The 14,589-nt window shown below is 40.9% G+C and overlaps 1 protein-coding gene across 4 annotated transcripts in view; it reads right to left on the bottom strand.

The window, feature by feature from the left end:
- Positions 1-4,158: 4,158 nt before the first annotated feature.
- The window catches only part of Lrrc3b (leucine rich repeat containing 3B), an 81,620-nt gene continuing 71,189 nt past the window's right edge, over positions 4,159-14,589 (bottom strand). For all 4 annotated transcript variants that reach the window (XM_034498225.2, XM_076931588.1, XM_076931589.1 and 1 more), the window contains exon 2: positions 4,159-5,397. In XM_034498225.2, the coding sequence (XP_034354116.1) occupies positions 4,457-5,236 (780 nt within the window). In that variant the 5' untranslated portion in view covers positions 5,237-5,397 and the 3' untranslated portion in view covers positions 4,159-4,456. The remainder of the gene's footprint in view (positions 5,398-14,589) is intronic.

Raw genomic sequence — 14,589 nt, forward strand, 5'->3', positions numbered from 1 at the left:
GTAGACTTGAAAGACTCAAAAAATCATTTTCTTGAGCTAAAAGAAAAACATGGTAGACCTTGGCTAGGTCTTTGAGTGCATTCCAGATCATCATGTAGCTGTGGGCCAATGTGAGCTGCAGCGCATGGATCTTTCTTTCCTGGGTTCTATTTCATCACATAGATTTACAGACATGTGGGAGTTGAGCTTGCTCCTGTATTAGTTTGCTTTTTATTGTTTATTTTTATTGCTGTTCATCAAAACAACATGAACAGAAAGATCTTGAGGAAGAAAGAGTTTAAAGACTGACCAATCCCAAGCCATATTCTGTCACAAAAATAAGTCAGGGCAGGAATTCAAGCAGCAACCTAGAAGTAGGAGCTGTAGCAGAAGCCATGAAAAAGTGCTACTTATTGGCTTAGTCCTTAGAGCTTGACCAGCTCAACTTCTTATACAACCCAGGACCACCTTCCCAGGGATGGCACTGCCCACAGTAGCATCAATCATTCATCAAAAGGTTTCTCCAAAGATTGTTTACAGGTCAAGCTAATGGCATTTCTCAGTTTCTCCCTAGAATCTTCCTGCAGGCAGCACTTTCACAAGACTTACTCTCAGATGACCCTAGTTTATGTCAGGTTGGCAAAATCAAAAAAAAAAAATCCAAACAAACAAACAAAATTAAAACCCAAACTAACCAAAACTAACCAGCATAATTCTTATTTCCATTTGCTGGGACAGAACTAGTCAACTGAATGAATCAGAGACTCTACTTCATGAAACTATGTGAACAAGTGCCCTGGAAATGGAGACGGCATCACTAAAGTCTTGCCAGATTGACTGAGCTTGATTTCTTGTGGTTTTGTTCAAGGAAATAAATGAGACTCCCTTTTCTCTTTCTGGGACACAGTACTAGCATTACTTTTCCATTTGGGAGACCAGGTCATGCACACTTTTAACCATGTTATTCAGGGCCTACTCATAAGAGCAAGCAGATCCTGGCACCTGATCTTGAAAGAACAATTGCATTTTTAGAATTGTGGGTAGTCTTTGGATAGCCATGAAATAGGAATCTTCAAAGAAATTTGCTAGTACCCAGTTATATTTTCTCTATGTGTATTGTTATGTTATGCTCATGACTTGTTTTTGATGGCTAAGAATAGAACTTACCAGGAAGGCAGTTAGTGATCTACAGGAAACTTAGAGACACATGTGAATCCCCAAAGTTTCAAGGTTTTCAATTTCTGCACCTGTGAAGTGGGCAAATGACACTCTTCCTAGGACTCTCAACCCCAACACTGTAGGAAAGATCTGCCTTCAGAAACTGGGCAGTGATTGGCAGAATCTTCCATTCCGTTCTCTGCCAGTGAGCTGAAAGACTGACTGTCTAAAGGACACATCAATAAGAAAAATGCACAACACCCCAGACTGCTGAATGCTTGGTGATATCAGAGCAAGAATTACTGTGAGGACCCAGAGACAGACATAAAAAAGAACTGTGCTCACCCTGTGGACTGTACAGCAGTGATTACAATTTGTCCAAGTGGTACTGGAAGGTCTATCTTCCATTATGTAAGTTTTTTTTTTTATCACTTTTAAATGTGTTCTAGTTGAGTTGGCATGTTTTATGATTTGCTTTGCTTCAGAGATAAGCACATTGTCAAAGATTAGATTAAAATTCCAGGGGCATTTTTTTTTTTTATTTAAAAGGTGGAGGTTGAGAGAAATCACAGTCTGAAAAAAAGTACTTTAAATATTACTGTATAATGTATTAGAACTTCAGATGCTCGGTGCCTAGGACAATAATATGGAAGTGAATTTTGAAAGTCTTCCTGTGATTCACTGTAAACAGGAACTCTTGCAGAGAGGTAGGGAATGAGACATAGATCTAAGGTCAAGACTGCAGCCTCTGGGGTCGTAAGTCTTCTACCCATTACCTCTGTAAACAGCCTAGTGGGTGGACATTTGTATGGCAATGAGGTCATTTCCCTTCTGTTCTGTCACAAATAAACATGCTAATCTATTACTTTAGTTGTTTTTATTTGATTTTTTATTACCTAATAATCCTCTATTCAATTCATGAACACCTAAATTAATGCTTGCCTTTTTGGAGTACTGAAGACACTGTAACCTGACAATCTACATAGCAAACTCAGGGAGGGGAGTTCCTGCTAACCTGAGGCACATCTCTCAATTCTACATGAGGAATTGCAGACTAAGTGCGTGTGTATTTAACTGTTTTGCATTGGATCAAGGATAGTATGTGACTCTTCTCACCAAGTCCTCAGAGACATTCCCTTTATGAGAACATTTATTGGACTAATGAATTGGCCGTGAGAAAAAAAAGCTTTACTAAGAACATGAAGATGATTTTGGAAGGAATGACCTGGAATAGATTATTTAATTCACCTCTGGAAGATTTTCCAAAATGAATGTGACTTATACATGTAGACAAACACATCATACTTTGTTTAATTTTCGAAAGACTGTAGAACTAAACCTTTATTGCCTCTTTCCCATTAGTACTTACAGTGTATTATAGTATTGTCCTCCAGGCGGCGCTGTCTCCTCAGTACGGCTCTAACTCCTCTGGCTGGTTCCTCCCTTCAAACCAAAGGCAATGCAGGCCATCTGACTTCAGTTTCCCTGGATACAGTAGTTCTAGGCCAATAACCCAGGTCTCACATCTGAGAGTTATTTTTGTGTTTTTTCTAGACTAATACTTCTTGGGATGGCTAAAGAGGGTGTGAGCACTGAAGAGTGTCTTGTTGATGTCTTCAGCAGGCCTTTCAACATACTATGGCTATAGTCAGCCCTCCAGGGGTTACTGGGTGTGGAACTGTGAGTTTTGACATCCTGAAGACAGTATTGTGTAGGTTAGACAGGGCCCCGTGCCTCACTGGGTTACTCTAACCTCTTTCCTAGCGGGACCTTATAAAGAGAAATTTCCCTCTGGTTTTCAATGGAACTGTCACATAGGAATTTTGTAAACCAATGTGCCACCTTGTATAGTAGAGCCTGAAGCAGAATGGCAGGACCTGAGTGTCAGCATATACATTAAGTGTAGAAGTAAATAATTTTCAAATGTTTCCTAAAAGTGCCAGGGTTCTGGGTCTATTACATAAACGTATCTCAGAGTCTCAGAAGCATTAATTAAGATAACTTAGAGAACTATTAGTGCAGAGTGAGTGTTCCAGAAGTAGTATGGGATAACAGATTATGACATTCTTCAGTCTAAAGTCACCATAGGGTTGGGAGTTGTATCTCACTCTCTACCTAGCTAGATTCTTTCACTGAGAATGGTTCCCCACCTTTGTCTCTATGCACCCCTGGCTTTGATCCTTCATGCTTACTTGACACATTCATCCTAAAACAATCAATCAATCAATCAAGCAAGCAAGCAAGCAAGCCATCACTCACCACTCCAGAAGCTAAATGTGCTTCAGGTATTTCTGACCATAGTTGCATCACAATATCTCCTTTGTGTGGCAGATGCGCAGGAATATACAGTAACAAAACTCATTCAACTTCACGTTGGGCATTTTAATCATGTAAACTGTGCATTTGTAAAGCGACTTGGAAGAACGATCAATGAAAGACCTCTATTCAGAAAAGACCTGGTTCAAATTCAAGCTCTAAGCTCTCCACCTGGCTGGTAGCTGAACCTCTGTTTTATATGCACAGGCCAGGGGTCACTTTCTCCTCTGGTGGTGAGAGGTGAGGGACATTAGTGTTATCACCATCCCCACACGTTGCATCCACAGAACTGCTTGCCACCTTCACTAGTGTAGCTATTTCTGTATTCACCACACACACCTTCTCATCAAAAGGCAATCACATTCATCCATTTTTTACTTTCTCATTGCGTCCAGCAGAGTAGAAACACATTTTGTCTTTTATTGCTAGACCTACCCATTTTGAAAAGCAGATGCTTGTCAGCAGGCATCCTAACACACCAAGTCTTTGCGAAACACATCTGTATGAGCATCTTGGCTAGCTAAAGTCTGGCAGATGCTTAACTGGTCAATAATTCAGCTCTGGTTCCCTAGGCTGCCACAGGGTCTAATGACACACCTTTCAATGCAATAGTCTTTTAGAGTTGCAGGACTGTCTCTTCCACTTTAAAACTAGTGAACTAACTACATTGTGTCTTAACCAAAAAAGGCACACTGTTTTCCATGGTTCAAAGTTAAGCTTTTATTCAGTTTTAAATTAAAAAAATAAATTTCATTATTAAATAGTGAGATGGGTCTAACTAATGTTCAGAGAGTTTGTTACTCAGGAACCAGGGGTCACAATTAATGAGGGGATCATCTAAACTAAAATTATTAGTGTTGTATTATTTGTGAAAAGTTCAACAGTGGCATGATTCCAAAGAAACTAAAATACAAAGTTTTAAATGTGTACGATGAAGGGAGAACTGAACCACTTATTTTACTACAACCAGAAGCTCCCTTCCCAGTGCCAGCCAGTGTGGTTGCTATACCACAGTGCTAATGTCATCAGGTTCATCCGCCTTCTTTTGTCTGCTTGGCAGGGATTTCAAGTATTCGAGGTGTCTCCGGGCATCCTCCTGATTCTGCCTCACATAGTACACCACATAAGAGATCACCATGGTGAACCAGCCAAACATGGTGACGAGCATGGCATAGTCAGTAGTCTTTTTAGGGAGGTTACAAAGGTCAGCATCATCGGCAGCATTGAGGAACGGCCTCCCAGCGTGCTCATCCAACACTGAAGTCTTGCAAATTACATTGTGTGCTGTCTCATGATTGGATGCCATGCTCCTCAGAACTTGCTGGAGAGTACAGTCACAATGCCACGGGTTGTTGGCAATCCTAGCCCGGGCCTTCAGATTATTGAAGGCATTTTTGTGCACACTTTGAATCCTGTTGTCAGACAAGTCCAGGGTCTGCAGGGTTTCTGCTACTCCTTTAAATGCATGCTCATCAATAAACTCGATGCCGTTTTTGGACAAGTTGAGAACTCTCAGTTGATGGAGGTCCTTAAAAATCTCATTGGGAATGGATGTGATCTGATTGGAGTCCAGATACAGCAAAACCGTTTCAGGAGGGAGATCTTTGGGTATTTCCTTGAGATTTGCATTGCTACAGGTGACATTTAACCCTCCAGAGGAAGAGCAAAGGCAGCCCTTGGGACACATACTGGCAGAATGAAAACACAGTATCATCAGGACAAAGCTTTGGAGGAGGAGACACATGGAGAGGGAGCGGGACAGCCACAGGTCGACCAGATTCATCCTGGAACCTCTGCATAATCACGAGTCCATTCCTCATTCACTCCAAGTGTTGCAAGGGTTCTGCCTCTGACCGCACCCAGGCTGGATTTCCTTCCTGGGTGGTTCAAAAGGAGGCAGCTAGCACACAGCCTTCTTCATTATTCCTGTTCTTGCTTGAGAACCTAAAGGAAAGGGAAGCAGAAGCAATTAGCTCTTCCGTGAGGGGAGGTACATGGCAATTAAAAAGTGCCCTCAGGTGTCTGCCTAATGTAGGAGCAGGAAGGTGAGGTAGGCAGGTAATTTCCATCAAGGCCATTAGGGATTTCCTGTGTAATGGGAATCTCCTCCTGAAATCCCCAAGGCTGGGGAGAGGACTCATAGAGATCAACCTTTCCACATCCCCCACCTTGGTTTTAGCCTGGGCAGAATTGGAACAAACTTCTACCATCTCTTCTACTCCTCTACCCTTTGAGGCAATAAAATTTAATTGTGACTTTTATGCTTCCTACAGTACCAGAGACATTATGCAATTTAGTCCTGCTCGTGGGCAGGAATGAGAACTGATACCCGTATTTCAAGGCTAATGACCACAGACAGAAATGACTGTCATGGGCTATCAGAAGATACTCAGTGTAGAATATTGTCTCTAAAGAAACATCTGACTTAAGTGGACAGTGTCTCTGAGCTTCACTGCACAATATTGCTGGAGGCAAAGCAACAAAAGCCTCCACAGGAATTGCTTACTTCCCAAGCTTCCAAGACTACACTGTGCCTGGAAGGACGTTTACAGTGTATCCCAAAGGATTCTCTGTCTGTTTCCTAAACAACACACCTTCAGCCTGATTCAAACAGGGCACATGGCTGTAAGGCTTTTTATATAAAAGAAAATAATTAAGAAATACTGGTTTCTAGGACATCCACAATAGGCTATTTATTCTTTTGCAAATGCACATACACGTACACACACGGTCATATATGTATACTCACACACATATGCGTTTGCACATATGTGCCATATATGTTTATATATAGTATTATATACTGTGTGTGCATAAACACACATATAAACATTTTATTGTTAGTAACAGCCATGGAAATTACCCAATGGATGATTTTCTTTCTTATACGTATGCATTATATATTTTATATGTACACACACACATACACACACACATACACTGTTAGTTTTGAAAAGAGGTGTGGGACTTGCAAAATTAAGTGGTACTAATATTATTATATAGTTTCCTCAACAGCAGAGAGCAGAGGAGAGAATAAAAGTCAGCATATAGAACTACCACATGATAGTAGTTTACAGAGGTGTGAATGGATCTTAGTGAGATTATGTGACTTGTTTAAGGTCAAATAGCTTGTAGGAGTAAAGCTAGGAATCCTGCCAGGACCTTGGCTCTGACTCATCCATCTCCACTGCCCCCACAGCTTCCTCCACTCCCATCTGCTCTAGGAGTACAGGCAAGCTCCGCAGAGCACAGCCTTTGAACTTCTCACCACTATTATGTTGCAACCAGAACCTCTATGCTCTGGGTCTTGCTCCTTGTTAGAAACCTCGTGGAACTCAACTGAGGGGCCCCTGAATGGTGAAGAAGCCACACCTGACTTCAGAAGTTTCCTTTCAGGATTCAGGGAACAATAGGTACCTCCACTCTCAGCAGAGAGCAGCAAATGACTTCGTGTGAACATATCTTTTATAAAGATCCCAGATGGATAAATTTGTAGGGAAATGACTCCAAATGTTACCAAACTCCCAGAAAAGATGATTAATGTGATCTGGAAGCATAATGAACTGAGTTGTTAATCATGGGAAAATTCGATTAGCAACAGCAGAATGGTGTGGATGTGCTTTTGGGTTCCTGCAGGCCTGCAGTGCCAGAAAGCAAGGAGGAAGGAGCCCAGACACACTGGGCAGTAAGCAATTCCTGCTCTCCTTGAATCCATCAAACACCAGAAAACATAAAGGAAGGCTACTCAGATGCACCAATCCCTCTTTCAATACCCGGTTTCATTTGTGGCCAGGAATCCTTCTCTCCCTCCCATGTACACCTTTGATACTACACTGTGATGTCTGTTAGTCTCTAGTATGGGAAAGAGACTAAAAGAACAGGAAGGGAGGGGCATGCAGACAAAACAGAAGGTGGCAGACTTACAGACTAAGGATGACAGGAGGGAAAAAGTTAAAGGAGTTTGTTTGGTGAAATGAGAGAAAGTCCACATCAACCAAGTGACTTCCATCAACCCAGTGTCTCAAATACAGATTAATGGAAAGGTGGCAAACTCGGCAGGGCCTTTATACTTTGAGTTTTTTTTTTTTTAAGTTGGTTGCTTTCTGAGTAGATGTATTCCCTAGTTCAGTGTATAAGTTTCCTGAGGATATGGACCTGTGTCTGTCTTGTGTGGGAATAACAGTAAATTGTGTACAAGCACAGTGTGGTCCAGCTTTAGTCTTTGTCAGCCTTATTCGATCTCTTTCAATATCACTCCTTTGTCATATTTGATTCACTATTACAAAGGCACTTAATTATGAAGTTGATTTGAGAATTATATGAGTTAATCGATCGGCAGTAAGAGCATAGGACTTGTCAGCTACAGTTACTATCACCCTTCCTGGGTTTATGCCCACCGTCTACATAGTGGCTGGCATGTGGGAAGGTATAAATACTGCCAGTGAGTGAAGCAAGGCGATTTTTAACTTAAAAAAACAGCTCATTAAATGTCTACTTGTTCCACATGCTAATGTGGCAAACCTTGGAAATGCTGAGTCTATAGATCCCTAAGGAGATGGAAGAATGGATCTTTTCTCAGTAGACTCCTCTAGACTTTGTAATGGTTTCTCTAGAATCACTATTCCAATATTGATGGTCACACATAAGAAATGATTCTGAAACACACTGAGGATGCCGCAGAAGACTGCAGTCCATCTCGAGATGGGATCTTTTGTCTCCTAATGAACTATCCACGGATGGAACATCTGCTAGGAAAACTAACCCAGAGCACCTCGTTCTTTCAGAGATGATGGCTCCAAATATGTGTCTCATTTTCTAACTGTGATATTTAAAAGCTGAAGAAGAAAGCCTTTTGAGATTGGCTGAATGGCTCAGCTACTGTGACTTGCTTTATTACCCCTGTCTGGGATATAGCGACAGGAGATTCAGGATGTGAAGAGCCTGAAAACTTATGGACTCTGATGACTCATGTGTTGGAATCTAATGCGAGCACAAGGGTAACATCAATATGTCTGTAGAAAAGTGGTCCCTTGTGCGCAGCATTAGCACCTGTGTAAGCACGACTAGAGAAATGCTTGTCTCTGCATTACACTAGGACGCACACCGAGTGCCACCGTTGCACCAGGAAATGAGCCTCCACTAAATACAAATTCTTTTGAGACGGTGATCTTGGATTTTAAGTCAACGTCTGCTACGTCACCAGAACAAATAGACTAGCATACTGTTCCGGAGATTCCTAGCACAGCACAAATATGCAATCAAGGTCAGATCATTCTCACAAGGGGGCTGGAAGGGCTGGGATGCTGATTTTAACTACGTCAGAGTGATTGGCAGCATGGCCTGGCCCTAATGTACTGTACAAATGGACAAAAACTGGTGAACAGACAATGCTCCAAGAAAGAGGAAGATATCCTCTAATTGGTTATCACCCCCAAAGAACAATGTTAACAGGAGCATAGGAACAGGACCACACCTCCAGTCTGTTTTGAATCAGCTTTACATACAAAGCCAACAGGAAAATAAGCTGCAGTGCTGGAGACAAGGGTACCAGACTGCCATTGAAATGAAAGTTCATAAGGGAAGGGCTGCTGTCACAGAGGGACAGCAGAGCCAGCAATATCAGTCACCAGCTGTCCCCAGACTATAGAGCTGAACTCACTAACAGTACAGGACAAGTCCAAAAGCACCTTTCCTAACTCAAAACTCCTCCTCTGCAGCCCCCAATTCACTGGACTCTATTATCTCTATTCACTTCTCCCCTCCCATGTCACACATGAAGCCATGATATTTCCAAATGTAGTGTGTAGGTGTGACCTGCACCTAAAAGAGGATCACTTTATCCCCAAGACTCATGCATTGCTCACATTTTCTAGCCACATACACCTCTGAGCTACAAAATGAAAGCTGGGGTTCAGTGGTGGCCATCAAACACTCTTTCCAGAATGATAGAAACTAATTCTACCTAGCAGACAGAGACAGTTCACTCAGCAGCTAAATGACAGTCCATGTCTTGTTCTCTGTTTCTTTCTTTTTGTGATTAAGGGATAGTCAGGAGTATTTAGAGGTCCTAAGCCAGTTATTAGTAACCCTGTGGGCCACAGAATGGATCATTGCAGAAAAGACAGATGTACTAACTGCATTCTGAATGTATCAGCTACTACTCAGGAGGATTTGTTTAAAAGGCAAAAAAATGGCAAGAAAACTCTAAACTCAGAATCTAGATCAAAACACTGAGGGAAATATCTCATAATTATAGACATTGATAATTTTTTATGCATCAGAAAGAGCATATATATATGTATAATATATATGTATACTATATATACATATATATGCATATATAGTATATATAATATATGTATATATACACACATGACATTCAGATATATATGAATATATGTGCATATAAAACATACATACATATATATATGTATGTATATACACACATATATATAGCCATTTAAACCATAGGATATATATCAATACCAGGAAAATAAATTTAAGTTGAAACATCTTTTTAAAAGTAGGAAGAACATTTAATGTCAACATTCCTGAAAAGAGCAATATGTTCTCTCAGCCCCTCGAGTGGACAGAGCAGTACATACACTTTTTCTATGCATACCCCAAATTTAGAGACAAGTTAAGTTGACATAATGATAGCAAAGGATCACCCTCAAAAGTAACTTAGTAAAGAAGATCCTTACAGTGGAATCACACATATGTGCAATGTTTGTAAAAGGGGTGAATATGCAAATGAAGCATACATTTACAGTGCTTACACAGGCACAGGCAGTTTCCAAAAGAAATAGTAACTTGAAGCAAACAGTGGGGCCGAGAGGGTGCCAGAGGAAAAACTGTCCATTGCTTACTTAGTTGATGAATGAATTGCTTCAGGGCCCTTTTTTTATTTATTTGGTTTTTCTTTTTTCTCTTTCTTTCTTTCTTTCTTTCTTTCTTTCTTTCTTTTTTCTTTTTCTTTCTTTTTTTTTTTTTTTTTGCATTACTGGGATATATTTACAGAGCATTTTCATTAATGAGTCCTCCTATATATTTTATTTTCATCCCATTCACAACCACACACACCACAGGAAGTTTCGATGAGAGCATCGCCTGAAGAATCTGAATGTAAAATAGTTATTTTCAGCCTTCAGCTTCACCCAGCGACCGCCCAGATCTATCACAAATCACTAGTTCTTTCTGTGATGTCACCTGTACCCAGACCTTTATCATTGCCTTGAATTGCATTTCCACTGTGTTTTTCCCCTCGGCCACATGACCACCTTTTTCTGAAACAGAGCAAATGTCATCATCCTGAGAGGCCTCTACTCAGATTTTCCTTGCTCTTACTATCCCCATGCCAGGTTAAAGTGGCTCAATCCAGGCTATCCCATTAATAAGAAGCCATAATGATTCCTTTCTGCTCCTAACAGCCTCCTTTTCCCATCACCAGCTGCTACACTCATTACCCAGACAAAAACCTGAGTTTTGCAATCATAGACCACTGCATAGTCAACTAATAGTACATGCCTACAGAGAAAGAAGCTACCAGAAACTCTCGCAGCTGAAGATCTCTACAGGGTGGCGCTGCCTCCCTGATTTCAAAACCAGTAATGAAGATGTGGCCTGAGGACTAGCCAAGAGCCCATCAATAATGACAGCTGGGAGAGTTCCTTCCACAAAAGGCACCAATCCTCCCTGAGACCGAAGGCTCTCCTGCAGTATCCCAACAGCCACTCGTTATCACATTCTGCTATCCGTTATGGCTGCTTACCTATCGCAGTTACTAGACTACATCATGATCCCAGTGGATACTCAGTATATTAGCCACATTTGTATAAAAATGATTGAAAGGAATTTGGATCTGTTCTCATTTCATCACACTCAGCTAATGTTTCACCTTTATCACATACCTGGCAATTGTTTAGAGATGCACCGATTTAATAGTGTGGTAAAAGTGCAGTTCTGACCAGGGTTCTGGTAAAATAGAAGTAGAATCTCCAAATAAGGAGTTAAGTTACCATATGGTGCCTGACTGGAATATGCTATTGTAGTCTAACATCTTCTAACATAGGTAAAGTCCAAAGACACTTTCTCATCATCTCCTCAAAGGGGGGTTTATGGCATGACCTTTGGAGTGGGGTGGAAGAGAGTCATCTAGAATCAAAGCTGGACATTGTGTTGTTTGAAGGCCATCTTCATGGTATTTGGAGGTTGAGTAAGCTGCTCTTCAGGGTGTAAACTGGCTCCTATGGATCAAATATGGTCACTGAAGGCAAAGATATCCTCCGAACCAGCATAGATCGTATATAGTTTCCAACGTGAAATTACCACTAACAAGAAAATAAGGGAGAATGCTGAATGCTAACCAAGGAGTCTCTTAGATTTAGACGTGGAATTGATACAGCCCTAGAATAATGGAATCATAGACGGGGACTGTGTCATGGAAGAGTCTTAGACAAAATCATCAGGTCAAGTGACCATGAATCTTCCCATCTATTTGTACTTCCAAGGGAAGCTGATACCCCACCTGACTTCTTGGGAGTAGAGTGGACAGGACAGAGAGGAGAAAACAACTACCGCTTTCTCTTTTAGCCTGAAACAAAAGAATGTAGGGGAAAATTGAATATACGATTCAATGTTATGATTAATCTTCTGGAATAAATGTGTTACTTTGGTTTAAATTAAGTTTGTTACTTAAAATGATAATCTTTCCTTAATCTAATCATGAAGCTACGGGGCTGAATGGCGTTCTCATCCAGAGACTGGGAACAGTCAAAGAAAAAAAGATTAAGGGGATGCTGGGAAAGAAGGAGGAACTGTATTTTCTCAAGGATGCACAAATATCCTCACAACATTCAAGGAGCAGCTGAGACATTGGTGAGCAGAACAAACGAAGGCTTCAGTGGCTTCAACCTGTTTGTGGTACGCCTGCTCAGGGTCAGAAGCAGAATCCTAAGTCCAGCTTTTAGCCTTAGTGAAGCACAACACTGTCGCACACTTTACTACTGATAATCAAGTTCCTGTTTCCTTCTCATCTAACTCCACTAAAATGGGAACACCAGCCTAGATGCAGTTTCTCGCAACACAAACTTCTGTGTGTTGTAAAAATGGTGGCAATCTAAGAGGAGAGAAGGCTCTGAGAACAGAAGTCAAACAACAAATATGACCCAGGACCTTGGATCACAGACACTCTCAGCACAGAACTCGGACCCCCTGAATCCCCCAGATCAAAACCTGGACCACAGAAGTCAGGAAGAAAAAAAAATTGGGAACCTAATTTCCCCTGACAGAATCTGGATCTCAGATATCCCCAAGGATCTTTGATGGCCTCCGGATAAAACCTGGAATGAAGGTGTTCCCAGATAAGAATTTAGACTCCAGATGTTTTCAGGACAGCACCTGGGCCCAAGATGTTGTCCCAGGACCGAACTCTAGCTTTAGATATCTCCAGGACAGATCTGGATTCTAGATGGCCCTAGGAGAGTTCTCAAAATCACTTCCTTTGCACTTCTCTTTCCTTCCCACTTCTAGTAGTGAGAGTCTGTTTTTTTTTAAAAAAAATGCTGAATTTTAATGCTAAATTAGCTCTCCAAGGATCTTCTGACAAAGTCTGGTAAAACTGAGACTCCATGGCCTCAACTTCTCTTGCAAGGTCCCATAGTCCACCCTGACATCATAGTGGCATGAGACCCACTTGTACCCATTCCAGTTAGCTGTATTACAGCTTTTTTCCTGCTTAAAACCTATACAGAATGCATCTTGTGCTGGCTGGTCCTATATCTACTTGATACAAGGTACAGTCATCAGAGAGGAGTGAGCAGAGCCTCAGATGAAGAAAAATGCCTTCATAAGATCCATCTGTAGGGTATTTTTTTAATTAGTTGATTTCATATCAATTAGTTAACTGATGGGGAGGGCCCAGCCCATTTTGAGTGATGCCATTGCAGGGCTCATAGTCCTGGGTTCTATATGAAAGTAGATCTATATGAAAGAAAGATCGAGCCATGATAAGCAAGCCAATAAGCAGTGTCCCCTCCATGGCCTCTGCTTCAGCTCCTGTCTTCAGGTTCCTGCCTTGTTTGAGTTTCCTTCATTGATGGAGTAAGATGAAGACTTGTAAGCCAAATAAACCCTTTCCTTCCCAACTTGCTATTAATCACAGTTTCAGGACAGCAACAGAGACCCCAACTAAAACACATTTCTAAGTGAACTCTTGAGATACTAGGCAAAAATAAATGACTCTTCTAAACATTTTGTTGCCTTTCTATATGATCTAATGGTCACAATGCCCCTCAAAGGATTTCAGAGTTCCTCTTGTCCGTGAATTCACTGGAAAAATACATAAAGAGTCCAAGACTCTTCTGGTTTTCAGCCGAAAACTTTTCCTGCTGTGGGTTCAGGGCACAGGGTAAAGATATTTTCCTATCTTGACTAATATCCATAATTATTATAAAGCATGCCATACGTTTCTGAGATTAAGTGGGAACCATCCACCTTGGCTTCTCTCTGCTTCTCTGTTATTACCCTCAGCATGTGCTTATACATTTACAGCACTGAGAGTGCTGGAAACTTTTCAAATATAACCTCCATAAATTCAGCACTCCAAGTCTCACCAGCTTGCAGATTGCTTGAAGGTCATCTTTACAAAGCCCTACCTTACACTGGATTCAGATTTAGCTCTGTGTTCATGACTGATTGTTCCTTTCTAAAAACATGTTATCCTTCTTAACCCTGTCCCATATCTAGTTTATATTAAATTGATAATAGTCATTGACTTGGGAGGGAAAGCATCAGGTTGAGACAAACCAAGGTCTATACATGGGATTTAAATCTCAACTTCACAAGGAACAGTGTCCCGGGGTTTAGAAAGTCATATACTTCCATACTTCTGATGTTTTAGTATCAATCCAATATATCAAGGAGAAACCAAAATATCAATAACATTAGTGCTGTCATAGTTCCCAGGATATTGAACTAAATTCAAGGAAAATATATTTTCAGAAGCTGTTGGTCAGTAAAGATGATTTTCTGTCTTAAATTGCAGTAGTTATGACCAAAAAATATCAAATACTTTTCTTGGAGAATTTCAATTATTTTCTTATACATAAAGGGAAAGGTTTGTATCTCCTTTTGACA

This window comes from Arvicanthis niloticus, chromosome 3 (genome assembly GCF_011762505.2).
Source record: "Arvicanthis niloticus isolate mArvNil1 chromosome 3, mArvNil1.pat.X, whole genome shotgun sequence".
Classification (NCBI taxonomy): Eukaryota; Metazoa; Chordata; class Mammalia; order Rodentia; family Muridae; genus Arvicanthis; species Arvicanthis niloticus.